This window comes from Apaloderma vittatum, unplaced genomic scaffold (genome assembly GCF_000703405.1).
Source record: "Apaloderma vittatum isolate BGI_N311 unplaced genomic scaffold, ASM70340v1 scaffold13640, whole genome shotgun sequence".
Taxonomy (NCBI): domain Eukaryota; kingdom Metazoa; phylum Chordata; class Aves; order Trogoniformes; family Trogonidae; genus Apaloderma; species Apaloderma vittatum.
The window spans coordinates 2,083-23,920 of record NW_009696294.1 but is presented as its reverse complement, the minus strand read 5'-3'; the positions used below and the strand labels follow the sequence as shown (position 1 = coordinate 23,920).

The 21,838-nt window shown below is 41.2% G+C and overlaps 1 protein-coding gene across 1 annotated transcript; it reads right to left on the bottom strand.

Annotated features, from left to right (window-relative positions):
- Positions 1-623: 623 nt before the first annotated feature.
- ELOVL2 (ELOVL fatty acid elongase 2) lies at positions 624-20,853 on the bottom strand. Its single transcript, XM_009874335.1, has 7 exons — positions 20,795-20,853; positions 15,657-15,844; positions 6,210-6,287; positions 4,962-5,133; positions 3,044-3,168; positions 1,431-1,565; positions 624-795 (listed from the first exon to the last, which is right to left on the bottom strand). The coding sequence occupies exons 1-7, from the start codon at positions 20,808-20,810 to the stop codon at positions 667-669; spliced, it is 843 nt and encodes a 280-aa protein (XP_009872637.1). The 5' UTR covers positions 20,811-20,853; the 3' UTR covers positions 624-666.
- Between the last annotated feature and the right edge of the window lie 985 nt (positions 20,854-21,838).

The following is a 21,838-nucleotide window of genomic DNA, read 5'->3' as shown; positions in this document are numbered from 1 at the left end:
AGGGCACGTCTGTCTGCAGACTATGGGATGGTGCACCTGAGCTCTGCCCTCGGCTCCATCCTTATCCCAAAGCTCCCACAGGACCAAAGGGGCAGCTGCACCTCGCTGGTGTCCACAGCAGGGTGCGTGCCTTTGGGAAAGGCTGGGAAGAAGCACAGAGGGATAGGTGATGGAAAAGGTATGATTCTCACTTTTTTTTTTGTTAGTTTTTTTGTTTTCCCCTTTCTTTTTCCTGGCTTCAGCCACAGTTTAGCTGAATACGCTGAATGCACTGCAAAGCCTCTCCTCGAGACCTCTCAAATGCACAGAAAGTGCTCACCGTGTTAGTCTGAGCAGAATCCTAACCTTTTGATGGCATTGATGGATTTATCCGTCAGGTGTTTTATAAGGCGTTTTTGTGTCAGCTTTAGAGATCAGAAAGGATGGTTTTTTTTTTTTTTGTATGAGAAGGATCTTAACCTTCTTTGTTCTGATGGTGATCTTGAACAGGACAAGCACTTCTACTCATTTTGTTAAGACCTAAATAGCAGGACATTAATAAGTGTCTGGTACAAAGAACTGATAAACGTAATCAAATAGGTTTTAAGCTAAAGCTTGTCATTCAGTCCTTTTTTTTTCCTTCTTTTTTTTCCTTGGAAAAAACCCAAGCCATAGGAAATATTATACTTATTGTGCTTTCTTATTGTTCAGGAATCCGTTGGCAGCAGTGAAGTAGTCCTTATGGAAACCGTTCTTGATTTCTGTTGTGGCAGGGCTTTCCTTTATAGCCGTTCTTGAAGGTGCTTTCCGGTATGTCTATAAAAGCACAATCCAAAGTAAATAGTTGGTTTTATTTAGTGCCCCCTAGATGCTACTTATTGTTAACTGTAAAATGGAGCTGTCTGGTGTTTTTTGATGCAGTTGTATGTATTTGCTCTAGACCGTGTTAAGCAAACTGTGATATTTTTCACTGCTGTGGGTGATACTACCTTATGAGTATTACTGTAATACTTCCTGATGTCAAAAAAAGACTTTTAAGCCCATTTTACTAGAAGCTCTATGTATGTAGGCAGGCTGGAGCAGTCCTGGCTAATAAAAAAAGATTGAAATAAACAAGGCAGAGACAGAGCTCCTTTTTTCTTTTTTTCCAAGTTGGAGGAAGGACTCTAAAAGTTGCCTGACAGCAAATTCAGACCTCACAAGTCCTGAATGTGGTACTTGACTTGCTATATAAGTGCAGAAGTGGTGATCTGCAGTGGGAAGATCATCATTATTCAGTAACTCTCTTGCAAACGTTACTGTATCTCTCATTCTTAACTGACATGTATATTTTAACATAAACATATTTTAAGTACTGGTGCTTGTTCAGCTTGTGAGTTCATGAAGACTGCTACCCAAAACGTTCTTCTTTCCCCTCACCCTTGTCAGAGAGCTCTTGGAAGATTGCTTACCTTAATGTAGAAGTTGATGAAGAGAATGACCAGCGTGGCCATGTAGGAGGACTGGAACATGAGGCAGCCAAAGGGGAATCCACATGGCTTCACAGCTGCACTGAGCGTGTGCACGATAGTGAGCAGGAACTGGATCTGTGGATCAAAGGTCACAGAATTGCTGAGGCTGGAAAAGACCTCTGAGATCATGAAGTCCAGCCTATGATCCAACACCACCACACTGGCCAGACCAAAGCACTAAGTGCCACATCCAGCCTCTCCTTAACCACCTCCAGGGACGGTGACTCCACCACTTCCCTGGGCAATGCATCCCAGTGCCTGAGCACCCTCTCCATGAGGAATTGTTTCCTGATACCTAACCTAAACCTTTCCATGCATGAGTATTTGCTGAGAAAGGGTCAGTGCTAGCTAAGCCAGATACAACAGTGTTACTTAGTCCTACTCTTTGAAAGTTGGGGTACTCTTGAACCTGTAAACATATTGTGAGAGTTAACTTCATAAGAGCACTATTTTAACTTAAAAAAACCCCTTAAGGGGTCAGAAAACTCTAAAATCTTGACTTTATACACCTAGTTGGTAAAATGAAAGTGTTTTGGGGTTTTGTTTGTTTGTTTTGGGGCTTTGGAGGGGGGGCTTGTGTTTTTTTTGTTTGTTTGTTTTGGGGCTTTGGAGGGGGAACTTGTGTTTTTTTTTTGTTTGTTTGTTTTTTTTTTGTTTGTTTTTCATTTAGTGTAGAGGTTTGTTTTATCATATAGACCATGTCATGCCAGGTACAGCATTGTCTCTGTTACTGGGCAGAAACTCAAGAAAACTCTGAAGACTCTAGGCAATAGCTTGAGAAGCCTGAACAGAAAATGGAAATCCCAAGTCCTTCAGGAATGGGCTGCTCCAGCAGAGGACCTTGACACCCTGTGTGGGGTGTTCTCTATAGCCTGCAGCTCCTGCCAGGAGCCTGATTCTGTACAGGGTCCTCCAGGGGCTATAGCTTCCTTTGGGATATGTCCACTTGTTGCAGTGTGGGGTCCTCCATGGGCTACAGGTAGACATCTGCTCCACTGTGGTCCTCCCTGGGCTACAGGGGGATGGCCTGCCTCACCATGGTCTTCACCACGAGCTGAAGAGGAGTCTCTGCTCCTCCTTCTGCTCTGACCTGGGTGTCTGCAGGGCTGTTTTTCTCATATTTTCTCACTCATTTCTCTCTCAGCTGCTGTGCAGAATTTTTTACCCTTTATTAAATACAATATCACAGAGGTGACCCCAGCTTTGCTGATGGGCTCAGATTTGGCCAGAGGCAGGTCCATCTTGGAGTTACCTCTGTCAGTTTTTGTAACTTTTTAATCAGTCTATTTGCCATGATTAAGCAGTGTCCATTTTCTATGCAAGAGATCAGAAATACTGGAATTTTATGGACTGTGGAGTTTCTGCTGTATTGTAGAAAATATTTTTTTTTAAGTTATGTTTGTGACTTATTCTACATAACAGCTTTGTTATATTTGCAATCTAACTGGCCTAATTCTTCAAATGACAATGTTTTTATCTGTCATTCATTTCGCCCTTTCTGGCATTTTGAAGGACTTATGGTAGTTAAAAATGAGACTAAAATAGGTACATACCAATTGTGCCTGCGTGAGGTATTTCTTCCACCAGAGATACTTGCGCATGGAGGGGATGACAGATAGTCCGTAGTAAGAATACATAAGCACATGGATAAAGCTATTCAAAGTGGGTCCAAAGAAACCTATAAAAATCCAGCAAGGAAAACATTTTAACGTATCAATTGCTAAAAAGTGAGATATTATTGCTAGCGCCGTCTCTTCCATACGGCAAGTCTTTTCTTTGTGCTTATCCTTGACCGAAGACATTCCTGGTGTGAAGGGATGCAACTGATAAACTGAATTATACTTCCTGCAGGTTTTTCTCATTCTAAATAGTGTACTTTCATCCTGTGTTTTTGATTTTCTCCACTTTTCTATTCTGTATTTTACAGGTTATTGTTTTTGTTTCCCTTCTAAACATTATTCTTTAAGCCGGGCTCTGTTCCTGCTGCAGGCTTTAAACATGACTGTGGGTCATGACTGTGCTGCTGGTACTGCCCCAAGAGGCACCTGCTTTCCCTGTTTCTGATGCAGTAGTAAGGGCTTTACTCCGAGTCAAATGAGCCTCATGTGGCTGTGATTGAGCACTTCTCTCATTTCCTCCAGAGGCTCTTCTGCTAGGTGCAGATTTCCACTCTAACTAGCTGCAGTTAGTAACTACTAATTCTAGAGCAAATGCGTTTCCCTCTGTACCTTGCGGAGTATTGAGGAGTAGCAGGGCTACCCTATATCTGCTGTTACGGGTTTGAGGGCAGTACTTGACAGCTACAGGTGGTCTCACCAATTGTTTTGAATTTTCTACTGCTTAATTGCTTAATAATTACTGCTTAATTACTTAGCTACTGTGTTTTCATTCTGTTAATTATAATAGTGCAAAGTGTGGGGAGTATGTTCAGGCAAAATAGAAAGCACAGACTCCTGCTAATTTGTTTATGTGCCTGTAGACATAGCTCCTAGTTGCTACTAAACCCTTAATCTCTGATTCTCTTTATAGCAGTAATTTACTTTGATTTTGTGCTGTCCATAGTAAGTGCCAACAAATGCAAATTCTGCTTTTTGTTCTGAAAAACACCTCTGATGAGTGGCTTTACAAGATGTTACAGTGGGCTGAGGTGACTCCCTGTAATAGCTCAGAGCAAGAAAACTCATTGTCTTCTCAGCTCTGACAATGATGCCATGGGAAGCCTCTGGCTATATGAAGCACCTGGAAAATTGTGCGTGTGGTGAGAAACTTGAAGTAGTTCTTGGCTATTTGGATTTAGTATGCCAATGCACCGTATGTCTTCCCTGCCTCAGCAGGGGAGGTGATGGCAATTGCAATATTCTCCTAAGAGCCAAGTCGTTTTGAAATATACCGAACCCAAAATATAATAAGGCAAAAGATGCTTCTCCTAGTTCAATATGAGATGTAAGACTGTATCAAGCAGTTCTGGCTGTACAGTAGTTCAACTACTTGAACGAGATGTATTTTTATTTAAACCAAACTGGTGTTTTAATTAGCAATTATGTAAGTATCTTGCTGAAGCAGAATGCCAGATTGATGCAGAAAGGAGTCAAAATTGTAAAAACGTTGTGGAGTTAATTTGCTGTGATACTGATTTTACTAGGGTCATGATCTCCTCCTGCATCTGCTTTTGGAGTAAGTCTTGTATGTGACCACTCTTCTGTACGACTTAGCAGTGCTCTCCTGCCTATAAGTGGTTTGAAGAGAACTAAATATGAGAGGTTATGGCAGCCAAGTGGAAAATCTAGTGCCCAACACTCAGATATTTTTGAACAGGACTTCTAACTGTGCTTTTAATTTTACTGTGATCTGCAGTTGTTAGGCAGTTCTAAAAGGCATGAATATTAATGATGGTGTCAGTGCTTTGCAAGGTGATGCGATTCCCCTCCAGCACGACTTAAAACTCGGGTGATGAAGCAAACACAGACTTACTTTGCCCACAGGGTATCCAGTTCAGGACACACCACCAAATGTTAAACATAGTGGCATGGTGATACACATGAAGGAAGGTGATCTGGCTGCTTTTCTTTCTCAGTACAAAGAAGATAGTGTCCATGAATTCAATTACTTTGGAAAAATAATACCACCACAGCACCTTGGCTACCTGTACAAGCAAGAACAGAGGAGCAGGAGATCAGTATCTTTCCATAGAAGGGCTTAAATATTGCTGTACTTCATTAGTCCCTAAGTGTGCATCTTCTGAAAAGCATAAATAACCTATTAAAGGAGGAGCACAAGCTCTTGTTTCCATTTTATTGCCCTTTTGAGCAAGGCATTTTTTTTTTTTTTAAAAAGTAATTTATGTGATTATATAAATGTATAATTACAAACATGTAATTTAAGAAATATAAGGTTTGGAGAGTTTTCTAATTGTTCTACTTTCTTTTCATCAAAGGTACAATCGTGGGAGTGGCTTTTGTTTGGGTTGGGTTGTTTGTTTTTTTTTTTTTTAGCATGTTACCACTTATACTTTCTTGGCACTGAACAGATTTTGCTGACAGCTTCTTTTTAAAAATAATCTAACTCTGACATTCAACACAATGGAATAGACCTTCCCTTGGAGTACAGACACTTTTTTCAGAGCTCAGGATAGATGCCAGGACAGTTAAAGATAAATAGTTAAAACAGGAAGGGGAAAATGGCTTACTGATGGCAAAAGGTATTTCACTGACATTTTCCGTGCCAAAACACAGACAGATTTTGAGGATTGGGGAAAGCTATATTAATTAATAAATTAACCTGTCTTCCTGCCCTTGAGCTCTAATGTAATCTGGAAAGCGAGCCTGACATGAGGAATGACAGACACTTCATACATGGAATTGTTGTGATGCAGAAATATAAGGCTTGAAACTAGAGATGAGCTTAGCCAGCGCCATGTCTCTGCAGTTTTCCAAAGTTTAGAGTTGGGCTTAAATCAGTTGCTAGCTAGAGCCTGAGAAGCGTTACATTTTAAATGATTGATTTTTTTTCTCCTAAATTCTTAAATGATCCATATTCTCTGTTTTGATAGCCAGGCAACACCGATCTTGATATATGGCTTTTCGAAACTCTCCCTGCTGTGCTTTCTATGGCAAGGATGCTATTAAACCCGTCATGTAAGATTGTGGTAAGGTCCTTATCACCACCGTGATCACCAGCGTTGTGCTGGCGAGCGGAGGATGGGCTGCCGCGGTCTCTCACCCGGATGTCAGCATCCCCCGCGCTGTGGAGGTTCTGGCACTGCAGATTGTAGCCTCCTTCCCATGTGGCAAGGATGAGCTGGAACGGAAAAACACAAATTACATGCGTGAATGGGCGTAGCAGTTTGTATTTACCCTTCTGGTTGTTGTGTGGTTATTGAAAAATAAGCGGTGGGTTCCCACTCCGCTCCTGAACTGATGGTCCTAAACCAGATTACTTGCTTTGAAATGGAAAAGGCTTCGGGTTGTATCGGGGATATACGCTGAAATGGTATGACTTCAACATTTCTCTAGCTTTAGAGCCTTCAAGGCATCTATTAAAATCTTTCGTTACTTAATCCTCACTCTAAAGCTTGTGCTTGATTATTGTATCTCTGTCCTGAAGCAATATGAGCAGAGCTTAACATGGGTACTTGTGCAAAACTGTCCTTCAGAAAAATTCCTTGATGCCAAGCAAGCAAACAGAAGTAGTACAATGGGAGAAATATTTCCTAATGCCACACGCAGGTCTCCTTATCCTACACTGCTAAATGCAGGAGGAAGTAGAGGAGAGCCGGCATAGTGCTGAATGGAGACATGAATAAACACACAAGCAATTTTTAGATCTAATGCGTGCCTTACTGGGAAGCAAAGCAATGAAATGCCAGGCTGCCACATCGTGATGATGCAGAAGGTTTCTAGGAAGCCACAATGGTGGCTTTTTGGTGTGGAGTATTTTTATAGTAGTTGACCCCCTAAAGCATTCAGCAACCCTTTTGGAACAGGGAGCATAAGGTATTGTAAATGCTGTGTAGAATCTCTTGATTTTAAAAAGGTCTCACTTTTTCTTGACTGTGTGCAAAATTGTGGGACCTGAATGGAGCAATTCATGTTTTGGGGTCTGTCCCTCTACAGAGGATGCACTGAATGATGGTGGGAGAAATATGTTGACGTGTTAAGCTGCGAGCACAATTACAAGATGCTGTGAGAAGAAGGCTGCCTTCAACTCTGCCACTACATTCATGGGGAAGGTGTTTATCAATGACTGTGTAGACTTTTCTCTCCAGACTGAAAAATAATCACTGGTGTTGAATGTGTGTAGGTATTCTCAGTGATCAACCTAAATTAAGTCCTGGAGAAAACACATAAAGAAAGTTGTTATTGATATTATCTGGCGAGTTATAATAAGCATTCTGGTCTATTTGCTAAATTCACATTAAAAAGCAACAGAACCTGGAGACCCAGAGCCTTCTATTATTTTTCCTCTGAATTGCAGTTCTGTGGTTGTCCCTGTGATTCTAACACAGCCTATCTATGTGGCCAAAATAATGCATGGGGGATTGCAGAGAGGGTTGAGAAGACAATAAACAAGTGTTTTGCAGGAAACTGATGTATAACACCTGAAATGAACCCACTCCTTTTTGGAACAGCCCATGTCTTGGTGGATTTGCCTGCAGTAGGTGTTAGAGATCACCAAACCAAACAGGATGGGACTAGAGCCTGAAAACAGGGGAAACAACACAACCTCAGCTATAGATCGTCCTACAAATGCCCAGCACAGCCGAGATCACGGCTTGTCTTGCCAAGTTGGGTTCTGCTTGGATGTTGTGCCTGCAAGTGCCTCCTAGGGCTGGGAGGTCTGGGCTCCTCTCTTGTCCCTGCTGTGGTGGGGAGGCAGGGAGGCATGGGTTGCATCTCTCCAACCAACTTAACATGCAAAGGTGCTGAAGAGAAAGGAGTTCAAACTCCTTCAGAAAAGTAAATTATACTACTTCATTTCCCTTTTATCTTTTGAAAAGTAGTGAGTGGGAAAGGGGTTATTTCTGTTCTGTGAGCAGGAGGCAGGGGTCATGCAGCTCCCCAGTTGAAGATTTGCTCTCAACTCCATCTTGTTACTGAAGAAATGCTGAAGAAAATGGATTTGTCATCATTGTTCTTGGCTGGGAACAGTACGGTCAAGCAGTGCTGGAGTATCAGGAGCTCACCTGGATGCAGCACTTGGGCTGCAGTGGTGACATCTGGAAGCTTTGGTAAGGCATGGCCTCAGGCATCAGCCTTAACAGCTCTGCCAGATGCCTCTGCTGCTAGTTCCACTAATAGGAGCAAGAAGAAAAATATATTGCCTCCTGCTGCTTTATATTTTTGTCAGTCAATGGTAATGAAACCCTCATCGGCTTTACAGGTGGAAGGCGGTGAGAGCAGGACTGCCTCTAGCCCTTGTAATTGAAGTTTGAAATCATGACCCACAAAACCCTAAAAATAAATGAAGAGGTGATAGCTTTTTCATTCTTGTGCAAGGCAGTGTCAGAGCCTTGCTAAACTAAGGGGACTGATTTATGTAATGGAAAGAAGGGGCTAGCTTGCAGTAAATATATATAGTATGTAGTGCTACCTATATAGTACTATATATATACTTATATAGTGCTACTTATATATAATAAAAGTAGTATATAGTGCTACCTATACATAATAAGTAAATCACTTATTTTCTTTGACTGTAGGAGGAGATTTTTGTGAATAGCAGCTCCTTCCTGGATTTCTAGACTTTCACAAAATAGTCCTAAAGTAGTTATGTGCAGCTCAGGTCCCAAGGGAAAGAAGCCTAAGCAGACTCAAGTTGGTGTCTCATGAAGGAGAGAGGCATGACTGTGGTTTTTTTGCATATTTTTATTTTAAGTGAATTTTAGCATAAGATGTCTTGGAAGTTTATCAGTGTCTAAAATCAAGAGGCTGTGTTACCTAACTTTCCTGTTTCATTTCTTAGGGGGATAAATCAGCTGCCTGACTGTGACATGGCTCAGTTCCAAAAGTCTTCCTATGCCCAAGAGGCTGAGGTGAAGGCATGGCACAGTGATGCTGAGGTGATTGTACTTTTATGTAATAAATAGATGAATAGAGGAAAGTACCATTAATCATCCTTGATTTAGCATTAAATCATTCTTAAATAGCATCTAAAAACTTTTCAGATGGGTTTTCTGGCTAGAACATTCAAATTATCTGTGAAGAGTATTTGTTAAAGAATATCATTCTACAGGGGCTGCCAATTTTAAACAAGGCTCCAAGAATTGTGGTATAACCCCAGGTTCTAGATGGGTAGCAGAGATGCAAAACAGCCTGTGATTGCTGCTCTTGGGTCCTGAAGATCTCAAATAAGCTGTAGTCTGGCAAGACCATAACCCCGTAGGAAAGAAGTGTGGGTTAAATTGTTGCACCCAGGACTGGAGGATTCCAGGAGCCTAATGCTGAGCCTGCGGCTTGGTCAGTGCCTAAGTTTCCCCAAATGTAGTGTTCCTTAGTAATAGTGGTGTGCCAAACAAGAAACAGACACTGAATAGGAAACACCCCATCAGATTTTTCACAATTATTTCGTTGTCTTTCTTTATGACACAGCCAAGATATTTTTCGTGGAGGCAGAAATGTAAAGAACATGCTTTGGGCTACTCCTTAGTAAGGCTGCCCACCTGTCCACAGATCTAGTTAGAGGTCCAACAATTACAGGCATGTGCCCCCCTCCCAGGAAAAGGATTGGCTAATTCTGTAATACACTGATTGGGTTTTGCTATCCTGACTTGCCATATGTAAAGCTGGGCTCCCTGCTGTGTCTCATGTCCTGCCTGGGCATCCTAACTAGAAGGATACTGGTTATTCCAGACCAGAAGTTGTCCCATGCTTTGTTTCTATATTGAGATCAGAAAGTGCATAATTTCTATCAGTGTCTGGTGGTTTGTTGTTTTTTTTTTTCCCCCCTCTATCAACAAAAACTCTTTCCAAATGCAAAGCCACGTTGCTGAGATACTCTGGCCACTTCCATTTAACAGCTCTTAAGTAAGTGGGAGGCTGCTAGAAGGAGTAGTGAACTAATGATTTAAAAATTACTTGAACTTATGAATGCTAATTCTTTTGTGTGTTGCTGTTGTCTGAATAGTGAAATAGGCTAAAACAAACCCCTTCTGGGCTTATTTTTCATGAATCTTTGATACATGTCTTATTCTGAATAGCTTATATATATTACTTTGTGGTACTAGTGGTTGTATCAGACACTGCACATATGAAAAAACCTCATAGTATAAAATTTTACTCTTGATTTCCGGTGAAGTTCTAGTGAAATCTATTTGAATTGGACAGGTGAGATCCAGAGCACTGCCTTTTTCATGAGAAGGCTGAAACATTTTACCTAAATGCAGATCCCCAAAAGGTCAGTAGGAAAGACACGGAGAACTCAGGGGGTGAAAATGAGAAGTGAGGACAACGTGTCCAGTTAGAATAACTGCAGCTGAGAACAGCAAAGTCAGCTCCTCAGCTCTTCAACAAATTATCTGATTAAGACTGAAGAACACCTGGGAATTTAGCTCTAAACAAACGTCCAAAAAACCCGTTTTACTTTTGTCTTTACGTTTCACTGTTTTACATTGCACTCTAGATGGCCTTTTGCTGTCTAGTTTGTCTTTCTCACTTCTCCCTTCTTTCAAATAATAGAAAAGTACACTTGATTTCTTCTGGTTTCTCACTTTGTTCTTTTCCTCTTTTTTTCCATAAGATTAAGACAGTCTTTCTGTCCTAATTAAAGGATTATTCAAAGGAAGCCTTCACCTCAAGCACCAGTTCTTATGGATCTAGAATAATTCTTTGCTTGTCTGCTAAATTTACATTCACTAACTTTTAGGCAATTAATGAAGGACTAAATAATTTAATGCAATTTTTGAAAGAAGAAAAGATTTTATATTGAAGTTGGCTTTCTGTAGTAAAATTCCAAGATAATCAAACCGACTAGGATCTGTGCTTTTGTGTTTTGTTTTGTTTTTTTTTAAAAACCTTTCCTCATCCTGTGCAGTATTAAAATTTTACTTAGATCTTTTTGCTACTTAAACTCTATCTTTTTATTATTTGTGCAGTTAGGAATTTTTTTTTAATGCCAGTTCTTAGATTGATGGAATAAGGAGACTTGAAGTGCTCCTCATTTCTTCAGTTTGTTCCTTTCATTTTGCCCACCATTATCCCAAATCCAGCCATTTATACTGGGCTTTCTAGTACTGTGTGAGAGGTAATCACAGTTGCCAACAAGTAGGGCTGAAAATGGTGGCTGGTGCTTCTGATCATGCCAGGATTGTGCTTCTGACCTTTCCCTTTTTTTAAATGTGTGTCCTGTAAGGTAAAAGGCTTTTCTGGCTTCACTAAAAGGGTTAATGCACTGGGCTCACAGTACTTGTGCAATTCTGCTCTTTCCCCTTTGGTCTGAGTCAAGGGCTCCTCACATGCAAGTCCCTCTTCTCAACATGGATGTGGTTGCTGGCTTACAAATCCGGTGGATTTGTAATAAGTCTGTGAAGCTACCTGGGGATACGGGCAGCTTGAGACATCACGCCACTCCTATGCTAATGACATATCTCTAGATCTCCTTTTTAATCTGGCCCAGATGGTGCCAGTGTCCTGGTTTTCTCAGTGCCTGATCAACAAAAGGACTTGGGTGAGACCTTGATGACTAGCTGAGATTTAATTTAAATAGGGCAGAGGTGATGCTGCTGGGGAAAGCAGCCTAAAACCATGGCAGAGATTATATCCTTTCCTATTAATGAGAGAGAGTATCGTCACTTGAGTAATTTCGCAATTCAGAGATCAGTATTGGTCTCTTGTTTCCCGTTTAAATTTATTATTGGAGTTGTGACAGTTTTATCTCGTGGTGAACTTCAAAACCTTGTGTCCCCTGGTGCTTCAGACTGCATCCCTGGAGTGTGGTTTGTGAGTTGGCTTGCACGTGGAATAACTTTAAGGTATGCAAAGACCTGATTGCTTTTCTCTGTAAGCAGATTTCCTCCTCATAGTTGGTTCTTTTAGGATCTTAGGCAGAGGTTTGTGTAGAAGAAAGATGTACTTTTCTTCAGTGAAATTTCTGTAAGTTTTGATTTTTATTAAAATAAGGCAGCAGTGGTTGTTCATGCAAATTTTTGGCAATGATGCTAGAAACTGTAGTCTCGGTGGACTTGATCTGGACCTGTGAACACTTAATGGTACAGAAGACTGCACAATCAGTAACGAATCTCGCAGGTTTCTCTTGTAGTGGCAAGATTGGAAGGAATTGTCTTCTGGCCGCTCAGCAGGGCACCTGCAGCCTGACTAATTTAAGCACAGAACTCTGTCTAAGCTTCAGGTACTTCAAAAAGCCACGCTCCAAGCCCAAATGCCCCACTTCTCCGTTATATTCAACAGGGAGAGGTAAGTGCTTGTGACAACTCCAGGAAAATCCATTTCCCTAGCTCAGAATTCTAAATTAAAAGTTTAATAAGCTACTCTTCTGAGAGGCCTTCAAAGGCACCTAACTCTTGACACAAAAATTCTGCCACATCTCAGTAGGATGAGGGCAGCTGGGCAGAATTGTTTTTCTTTAGAGCTTTTGCTTCAGGGGTAGTAGGGGTATCTGACCTTATGTTAATGGCACATATTAGAGTTGTCCTGGAGCTGTTCCTTTAGGGATTGGTTGACCTTAAAGCTCATGGAGCTAAAATTGGCTCCTGTATACTTCAGGCCCATGATGCAGCACATGGAGCTCGGGCTCAGAAGAGGAATTTGCCCCTGGAGACTTAAGAACGGACTTTTTGTTACGTCTCCTTGCTATAACCTTTGTTGTCTTGCCTTCAGGTTGTACAAATCAACTGTAGTCAAGGGCCAGCTAAACTAGGTCAGGGGATGAAGGTGGGGAGATGAAGAATTGTTGCACAGGTACCCCCATCAGCTGGTGTCCTCTGTTTCTCATTAAAGCCATCATGTGGGACAGCCTGCATTTGGAGATACATTCTTTCTTCTGAAAGAGATTTTTCTTTAGGATGTCTAAGAAGCACCTACTCCCTTCTGGAGCTATCACAAGATAAGATGTGTGACAGCTTATAAACAAAACTAGGAAGAGATAAGAACGATGCCAGTAACTGGTTTGGTATTTTTGTTTGGGTTGCTTCTTTTTTGGTGGTTTGTCTCAATTACAGAAGTTATTGTTTTGTGATGTTTCTCTGTTATAGAGACCGGGGTGTTCAGATGCAGTGGAAGGCTGGAGAAATAAGACAACTGTTATAGTTGTCTCTCACTAGGAATTAATCCTGAATCGTACTCGCTGGAGGGATCAGCTGTGTTTACATAAGAAACCACTGTGCAGAATGTTCTAAATATAGGTGACTCTTGCCTTAAAGAGTTTACTATCCATAAAAGGCAGAGAATAAGGGTCAGAGAGAAGCTTTGGAAATGAGGTATTTCGAAGTGTTGAGTCACTGTAACTTTATTCAGTACCAAAGAAGATTTTTGCTCTTCCATTTGCCTGTTTTCCTTCAGCAGGGATGCACAAGCTACCTCAGGCAGATCTGCAAGTCGTAACTTCCATTCCGCTCCTTCACAAGAGAGGCTGTGATAGGAACCAGGCAAATAAACTATGAAAGATTAGAGTGCTGCTGTTAGAGAAGAGTGTCTTGTAGAGTGTAACACCAGCCTGGTTGACAGTCCAAAGTTAAGAATGAAATTTGCAGCACAAATCAGTCATGTTGTACCCCAGGTTCACAAAAGAATCATAGAGTCATTAAGGCTGGAAAAGACCTCTAAGATCATCTAGTCCAACTATCAACCCAGCACCACCATGACCACTAAACAATATCCTAAAGTGCCAGATCTACATGTTTTTTGAACATCTCCAGGGATGGCGACTCCACTGCTTCCCTGGGCAGCCTGTTCCAGTGCCTCACCACTTTCAGTAAAGAAATTTTTCCTGACATCTAATCTAAACCTCCCCTGGTGCAACTACGAGCCCTTTCCAGCCATGCCCAGCTGCAGTCTGAGAGGTGTAAATCAGTGTTCTCTAGATATGGAATTGAGGTCTAACGGGACTAGTCTGAGGACTAACGCAGCTTGGCAATCCTCTGCAGCAAAGTTAGGCTCAGGAAGGACAGGGCAGGGAGGTGGCTGAATGGGAGCGGCCTCAGCAGAATTCCCACGAGGTTGCAAAGGTGGCAAAACCCAAGTTTGCTTCGTTCATGTAAGCAGGACCTGCTAAAATTGTCTTTTGTTCATTCATTTGCTTGTGGCAGGCCAAATCAGCATGCAAGGGGAAGGGAGCGGTGGTTTTGTTTTCTATCCAACTAATCCTTTTTGCTGAGTCCTGCTACTGAGCATAGTTATCTGTATGCCTTCAAGCAAAATAGGGATTTAAACATCAAAGTGCTAATTTAAATGCTGGAGGACAACCAATATGGAGTCATCAAACCTTGCAGCAGTTGTGCTGGCTTATCCTTTGCACAAAGGCACAAATCTAAACTGCTGATCAGTCACCTGGTGTTTAGCTCAAATTCAAAAATTGAAGTCTTTGAGGTGCTTTTCTGTAAAATTTCTTTGTCCAGCTGACAGAACAGTTGGTCTCCTTTTTTTTTTTTCCTTCCCCTTTCTTTTTTTTTTTCTCATGGAAACTGCTGTGGTAGCCAGGAGCCCAGGGAGCAAAAGTGCTGTGAGGCTGTGCAGGCAAGGCAGAAATGTGAGCTCCTAGGAGACCAAGCACATCCTTCAGCCAGGTTTTCTCATGCCCAGGGTCGCTTTTTAAGCCAATTCAGATTATGTTTTATGGTTTTTGTCTTTCAGTGTTTGTTTTTTAGGGCCACAAATAAGGGATGCTAACACTGTAATACTGGAAGTACCTCAGTTATCACAAGGCTGAGAATAGGGAGCTCCCAAATAATACCCAAGTGTAGTGACTTCTGGCACTTTCTCCCCACTGGGCAGGCGAAAACACATAGATCTTTGCAGAGGAGCACTGTTTGAGTCCTCTGCTGTTGCAAAATTGTCAGATGCATTCAAACCTCTGAGCAGATCCTGATTTCCGTGAGCATGTTCCTTCCTGATAAGTACTTGGAAAATAATCTGAGTGACCATATGCAGCCTCCAAATCCCACAGCACTTGCTTTTGGTTGAGGTGGCAGGTTTTTAACATCTGTCTTTTGCTATCTGACCCTCTGAGGAAAGCTCCTTAGTCAGGAGATCGGAAAAATAACACTGAATTGCCAGGACTATAAATAATCAGTTACTCTTGTCTATAAATCTGTTCACATTTAAGCGCGGGCATTTGTACATAGAAAAATCACTCCATCGACAGCCATACAAGTGAAACCTGAACCGTGAGTGCTAAAGAATAAGGTGTAGGCATGTCTGAGCTGAGCAACTGCTGCAGGTTCAAATTCATGTTTGTAGGCGCGGACCTGGCAGCAGCCAGCTGTGTGCCCCTGTGTGGAGCTCAGGAAGGGCAGTTAAAACACGCCAAAATCTAAGCTGAGGAGGTGCTGTACAACTTACTGTCCAATGGCTAAGGGACTTTTCCTGATCTTAAATTTACTTTGCTGTTGATGTTAACTTTCCTAGCAAAACTATCTGGTGCTATCATATTTCTGCTAAAAAAAATATATATATATTGCTCACCTTTCTCAGTTGTGCTGCGTGGAAGAGCACTTACCTCTGTGAGCATGTACAAGGAGAGCAATGTAATCCCAAGGTTATATACAATGAGGTGAGCCCTGAGAGAGAAAGGAGGCCTGTTCTTCATGAACTTGTTGCCCAGCCATATGCAGAGTAAGTATGCTCCAGTAAGGAAAAATGTGGGAAGGTAGGAGTCCAGAAGGAACCATCCTCTAACCCTGGCATCTGAAAAAGAGATGCATGCAGCAGGCAATTAAAGAGGCTATGGAAAAGTATTGCTAAAATAGGGCACATCACATCGTGAAAAAAAGTCTGCTAAAAGCAATCTGCCATGCTTGCCTTGCAAAACCCATCCACTGCTTCTACCTCCTCCAAATGGCATACTAATTCAGAGAGTACGCACTGAAAATTGCGTGGAATTCCCTAATTTATAGACCGCTTAAATATCCTCATTTTAGCAGGAAAGAGAAAATGAAAAGAAGAAAATGTTTCTATATGCTTTAAAAAACCTGATGTTTTACCTCCGTATTTAATTAAATCATATCTTGATCCTCTCAACAGTTTACAGATGTATTAAATGTGAACCATGCATGTAAAGTTTCCTGTTCACGTACTACTGTAATTCTGCATTTGCCGTGTATGTATGGGAGTATATGACACTTGCATAAAAACATTTATACAAGGGGAAGATTTTTCAAAAGCATTAAATATGAAAAACAAATGGCAAATATTGTCTTTGATATTTATCAAAGATTTTTGGCAAGATAAGGGCTTGCTTCCTCATGGTTCCTGTCCCATTTGCCTGGTCCTGAAATGAAATATTAAGGTCAAATCCTGCTTGCCTTATTCACACAAGTAATCCCATTGGCAATAATCAGATAGCTCAGTGTATACGAGCAAAACCTAATCCTACGCGCCAATCTGGAGGCATCGCTTCGTTGTCCTATGAGCAACTTGATGTTGTGAATGAAAGGAGTACTGTTTGGTTTGGGTTTTTTTTTTCCAAGAAGGAGCAAAATTTAGAGATAGATTTCCGCAGCAACCGTCTTCACACATATATCTATGAAAAGAGCAAGGGGCATCATGGTTCGTTTTTCAAAAAGGTTGTTCTAAATCTGCCATGATTTGTGGAGTAATTGAAAAACTAAGTCAGTGAGAAGCTGTTGTGCAGGTCACCGGAGTTCTTTTGGCTCTTAGAAATTGCTTTAAGTTACTTTATTTTTTAGAAAAATCATGATATTATGTTAAAAGTTATAAAAGCAGAAAAGGTATTTACAGTGCATAAAAAAATAATCTTACTATTTTTCCCCCCGTGTTGAATTTGGAAAGGACTGGGCAATGGATGAGGCACAAACCAAATGTGTCCATGCATTTAACAAACTTGCCAGCTGCAATTTTGCTCTACTGTGTTCTTCCTGACTATTCTTTCCCAGAAATATATGCACACAAGTATATGTAATGTAAGATTTTGAGTTGGAGTAATCTGCTTAGGAACAGGGCTATGAACATCACCTTTCTCATTATGGTCTCCCTCAACTCCTCACCTTGCTTCCATCTCAGTGGATTTAACACTCACCTACTGGGTTTGGGCTCCACATGTTAGGTCTTTTGCAGGAACAATAACTAAGAACTAAGTTACTGTGGAAGTCCAGTGCTTCTCCTGGTTCTGACTCTCCCTTCTGGACTCAGAAAAACCTACAGGAGAGGTATAATACTGAAGCAGCCATGATATTCATCTCTTATAAAGCACAGTCCTTGAGGGTAGCCGCGCTTTGTTGTGCATTACCAAGCCAAAACTCCTATTTTCTGTCTTCAGATCTCAGTGCCTACTAGGATCACAGAATTGTTGAGGCTGGAAAAGACCTCTGAGATCATCAAGTCACCTCAGTGTGAGTGTGAAACACTTCCAACAATCCTCTTCAAAATTCACAAGCTACATCTCAAGCTCTGGGATGAAAGTTTTTATGATGACTTTGCTCCTCCACAGGCTCTCAACAGGGCAAGAAGTCACAGGACAGGTAAAGGCTGCACATGTAAGCATTGCTCTAGTGTATATTATAAGAGCATACGGATTTAGTTTATTTAATTGGTTTCCTAAATGAAGATGTAGAAAGCAGTTTTGTCAGCAAGACTGCTACCTAAAAAAAGGTGTCCCTGCCCGAGGATTTCAATGCTTGGTGCACAAAGGCTACTTGCCCAAAGGCCAGCTGGCATTCCTAGATAACAAAATGACATGTTTGCTCAAAGAGGAAAAGTAACTGGAAGAGATGAGAATACAAATTAAACTGAACAGTGTTAAATTCTGCTCCAGTATGCCCTCAGAAAGTTTCCACTCTGCTGTGAGTGGCCACAAGTGTGTGGGCTGATCCACACAAAAGCTGAACTTGTGTGCCTTTTCAGGTCAGCATGCCAAGTGTTTTTAAGGTCTATGCTATTTCGGTTTCAAGAGAAATTGTAAAAAAGTGTATCCTTACTGATTATTTTTTACCCTGACCTTGGTACCTTGACAGGTAAAGCTGTTACTGGCAGAAAGTGATTTATAAATGGGAGCCAAGAAATGCGACTTTTTTGTTTCTGCTTAGGCTTGTCCCTGGACGATAAGAAGAGGGAGGTTTTTATGCGGCAGGAAATAAGAGGAAAGGGAGTGTATTTCAGAAAAAAAGTGATAGGAAGGAGGAGAGATCAAAAGTATTTCTGCTGACTGACAATTAGATCTTCGTGTTCAAGCACTATAAAGGCATGCTGTCAGTAGGAGAAAGGATTACTTTTACAATATTGAACTCACACATCATCCGAATTTGAGACCAAGACAGTGAATAGAGCCACAGTGTGAAAGCGCTGGACCACAGCAGGGAAGGAGCAGGCGCCCCACGAGGTCTGGTTGCTCAATGAAAAAGGACATTCACAGTCACTGGCTGCAACGTAACAGACTCTTGGGGTGAAACCTTGGCTCCTTTGAAATGAGGCTCCCAGGCTCTTGAAAGGTATCAGGCTTTTATCAGTGAGGTTAAGAAACATTTGGATTCTGTTTAGTTTCTGTATCGCTTTGGCTGGTTTGTGTCTGAGTAGATTCAGACCCTTTTAGGTGCAGAGGGTTGATGGTGTTGCACCAATACCTTGATACTGTTCATACTCAACTGAGGAGTACTTATTACTTTGTCGTAACTTTATTAAAATATATGGTTTTTACTACCTCTATTTCTTTCACAGATGAAACAAGCAACCAATTAACTAGAACTAGCTCCTGCAATTCGACATTCCTTAATTTTCCATAATGCTGCAGATGAAGGCAACCCTGGAAAAATGCTCTTTTACAGAAAAATATAGCTATTTCACTCTTCCTCATTGTGCCTTGGGCCTAGATAATCTTCTAACCGGATTAATATGGACCAACACCAAATTGTAAGACAACTTGTTAGGAGATGCAACCCATGGGTACGTATGCAGCTTCTGTTCCCTGATCCAAAGGACTCGGTCTGGTAGTTCAAAAGCGAGCACTGCAGTAAATTTGTGTACAAAGTCCAGGTGACACCAGTGAACAAAGGCATGAAATATACCTGTAGATAAATGAAATACAGGTTTTTGAGAGCACACCCCTTGTGCCAGCAGTGCAGTACTGCAGCTCCTGTTAACCTGGTGCTACCAACACGAGCAGATGTTGTCTCTGGGAACTAGTGCCTGGCTTTCTGTCTCTGCTCATGTCCTCGCCCACAGCTGGTAACGATGACTGAAATCAGAACAGTGGTACCAGTATTTAAGAAGTTGCCCCCTAAAATATAAATCATAAATACGGGACTGATTTTTTTGAAAGAACAGAGCACTGGTGTCTTTTTAAGCCATCTTTCTGTTGAACAAAGTGTGTGCTGTGGATGAGAACTGGTGGACAGGAAATGGGGAATGGTTGGTTGGTTTTAGACATTTGGGGAAGCTCTCAAGAATTCATTATGTTTTTCATTTGTGGTCATTCTATCCAATTGAAAACTGCAGTTTATTTTGAATTATTTACGTATACAAACACATTAGAGGGAGCTATGTTATTCCTGAAATGGATGATACTGTGTTGTTACCCCACCAGTTTGAATAAAAGATCATAGTAAGGAGACGAGGACAAACAAAGGCTTGATGTCTGAAGAGGGATGATGATGTACTTGGCAAGTAATACAAATAATACTTGTTTAACTAAATTGCTTTCTGAAAGCCCAAAGGGATCTGTGTGGTATTCTGTGTTGGATTAACTACAGCTTGTTCCTTCAAACAATTCATTCTGAACCAATGAGAAAAGCAGAAGGAAGGAGAACACCATGTCCATTAAAAGAAAAAAAAAAAGCAGCTTGTGATCACATTTCTTTGTTAATAATAAAATATGCTGTTGTAAAAGTCATTAATTAAACTTATTCTGTTTTATTGACTTCTGCAGTTCTGCTGTCTAAGCAGAACTGTCTTGCCTTTTTCCTTTAGTTTCTTGGTCCTCTTCTAAACTGAGCCCTGACCTTGATGTTCTGCCCTCACCTTGCCCTAATTCCACTAAATACTACAGTTATTTAAGCTATTCCCATCAAAACTGTTCTATACAGCAAGAATAGGATGTAGAATGATGCAGCTCTTCTCCCACCTTGTCTATTCATTTTGGATATAGTCCTGCAGGATGCTGAATGCCCCTTCTTGCTTTTGCTCTGAACATCCCTCTGAAATAGGCTGTTTGACAGGTAACTGCATTGAACAATGACTGAATTATTAATGAGAATCAGTCCCAAAACTGATCTTCCACTTTCAGAAAAACCCAGGGTTTCATTTTGTAAAAAAATCTACATTAGGTTTTGAAACTGAAATTCTATTATATTGTCAGAAACAAAGGACTCTTACATCTAGTGCTTTTAAGTTAAAAAAAAAATCTGTTTCATTTCTTCTTTCACATTCAATACAGTCTGGTTTTCGTCTATATTCCAGATATGTCAGTCACAAAAGAAGATCTATTGGCTTTCTATGAATGCAGTGCATTGAGAGATTTATCACAATAATGGTGTGTTTTGCCAAATACTGTGATTCTACCTAGTCTGCATTTTTCAATGAGAAATTATTAAAAAAATTTTGACTGCTTCTATTAGTTAGAATGTTTTAGAGCTGTCATCTATATAGGTATTATTTCCTAAAAGGGCTATAGGCAGAGCAACTTACCTCGAGGTCCAAACATATAGTCCACAAAAGCATTTACTTCCCGGTCAAAAGCTTTCAGGTGTTCCTAAAAAATATAAAAAGGACATATGACAAAGGCATTATCTCATGGCTCACAGAAAATGAAATTTGAAGAAGAAACCAAGAAACTGGCAAAGAGCGTCTCATGCTCGAATATTTCCGGAGTACACAAAAACACGTCTACTGAAAAAAAAAAGACATCTTTAAAAATTAATTTAGGGCAGATTGTGGTCTAGATAACAGCAGAGACCTCATTACTGGAAACTGTGCCAAAACTAGAATTCTTTAGGAAGAGAAATTAAGATTTTACAAACGGAAAAGAACATGTACCACAGCATCTGTGACAAGTGTTATTTTCACTCTAGTAAAGATGTTTGGGTTTGGGGGTTTTTTTTGTCCTATTTCCTCAGCTGAAACCACTTTCAGTAGAGAGGAGCTGGTATTCCTTCCGTGAGCTTCACAAAGCCAGCCTGGTGACAGCACAGCAGCTGAACATACCAACTCTCCTCTTGAAGAACGCAACTTCTGGGGTGAGCCAGCTGAAACTTCTCTAAATCAGGTTCTGAGTCTCCTGGGGGAGAACCCAGACCTCCAGTAATGAAGTTCGGCCCATGCAGAGGAGGAAGAGGAGGGCTACATTACAGAGACATTGCGTTATTGAGGTCTAAGTCAACAAAGCTGCTAAGCTGGCACACTTTATGTCTGACTGTGACCGAGTTGGGAGGTAACACAGTCCTTGCCTCAGTGGGATGTGGTAGCCTCTCCAAACCCTTCTTCCTAGACTTTGGTTTTGGGCAGTGGCTTCCTGAATGCTGGTGCCTGCACAACTCTGTCACAAACCTGAGGTCAGCCAGGTTCCTCCCCTGCTCCTTCCAACCATGCCCTGCTGAGCTCCATGGATTAAAATCAGCACTGAGCAAATCCAGCCAAGCTGAGAAGAAAGACCCAGAGTGATGCTGAGCATCTCCACAGGGCAAGAGCTGCCAGGGCCTTCAAACGCCAGGTATCTCCACGCCAGTCCGGGCT

Coding starts and splice junctions, on each gene's coding strand:
- ELOVL2 (XM_009874335.1), bottom strand. Junction 5,134..6,209: donor CGGGGGATGCTGACATCCGG/GTGAGAGACCGC, acceptor TTGCTTGTACAG/GTAGCCAAGGTGCTGTGGTG. Junction 796..1,430: donor TCATCAACTTCTACATTAAG/GTAAGCAATCTT, acceptor GTGCTTTTATAG/ACATACCGGAAAGCACCTTC.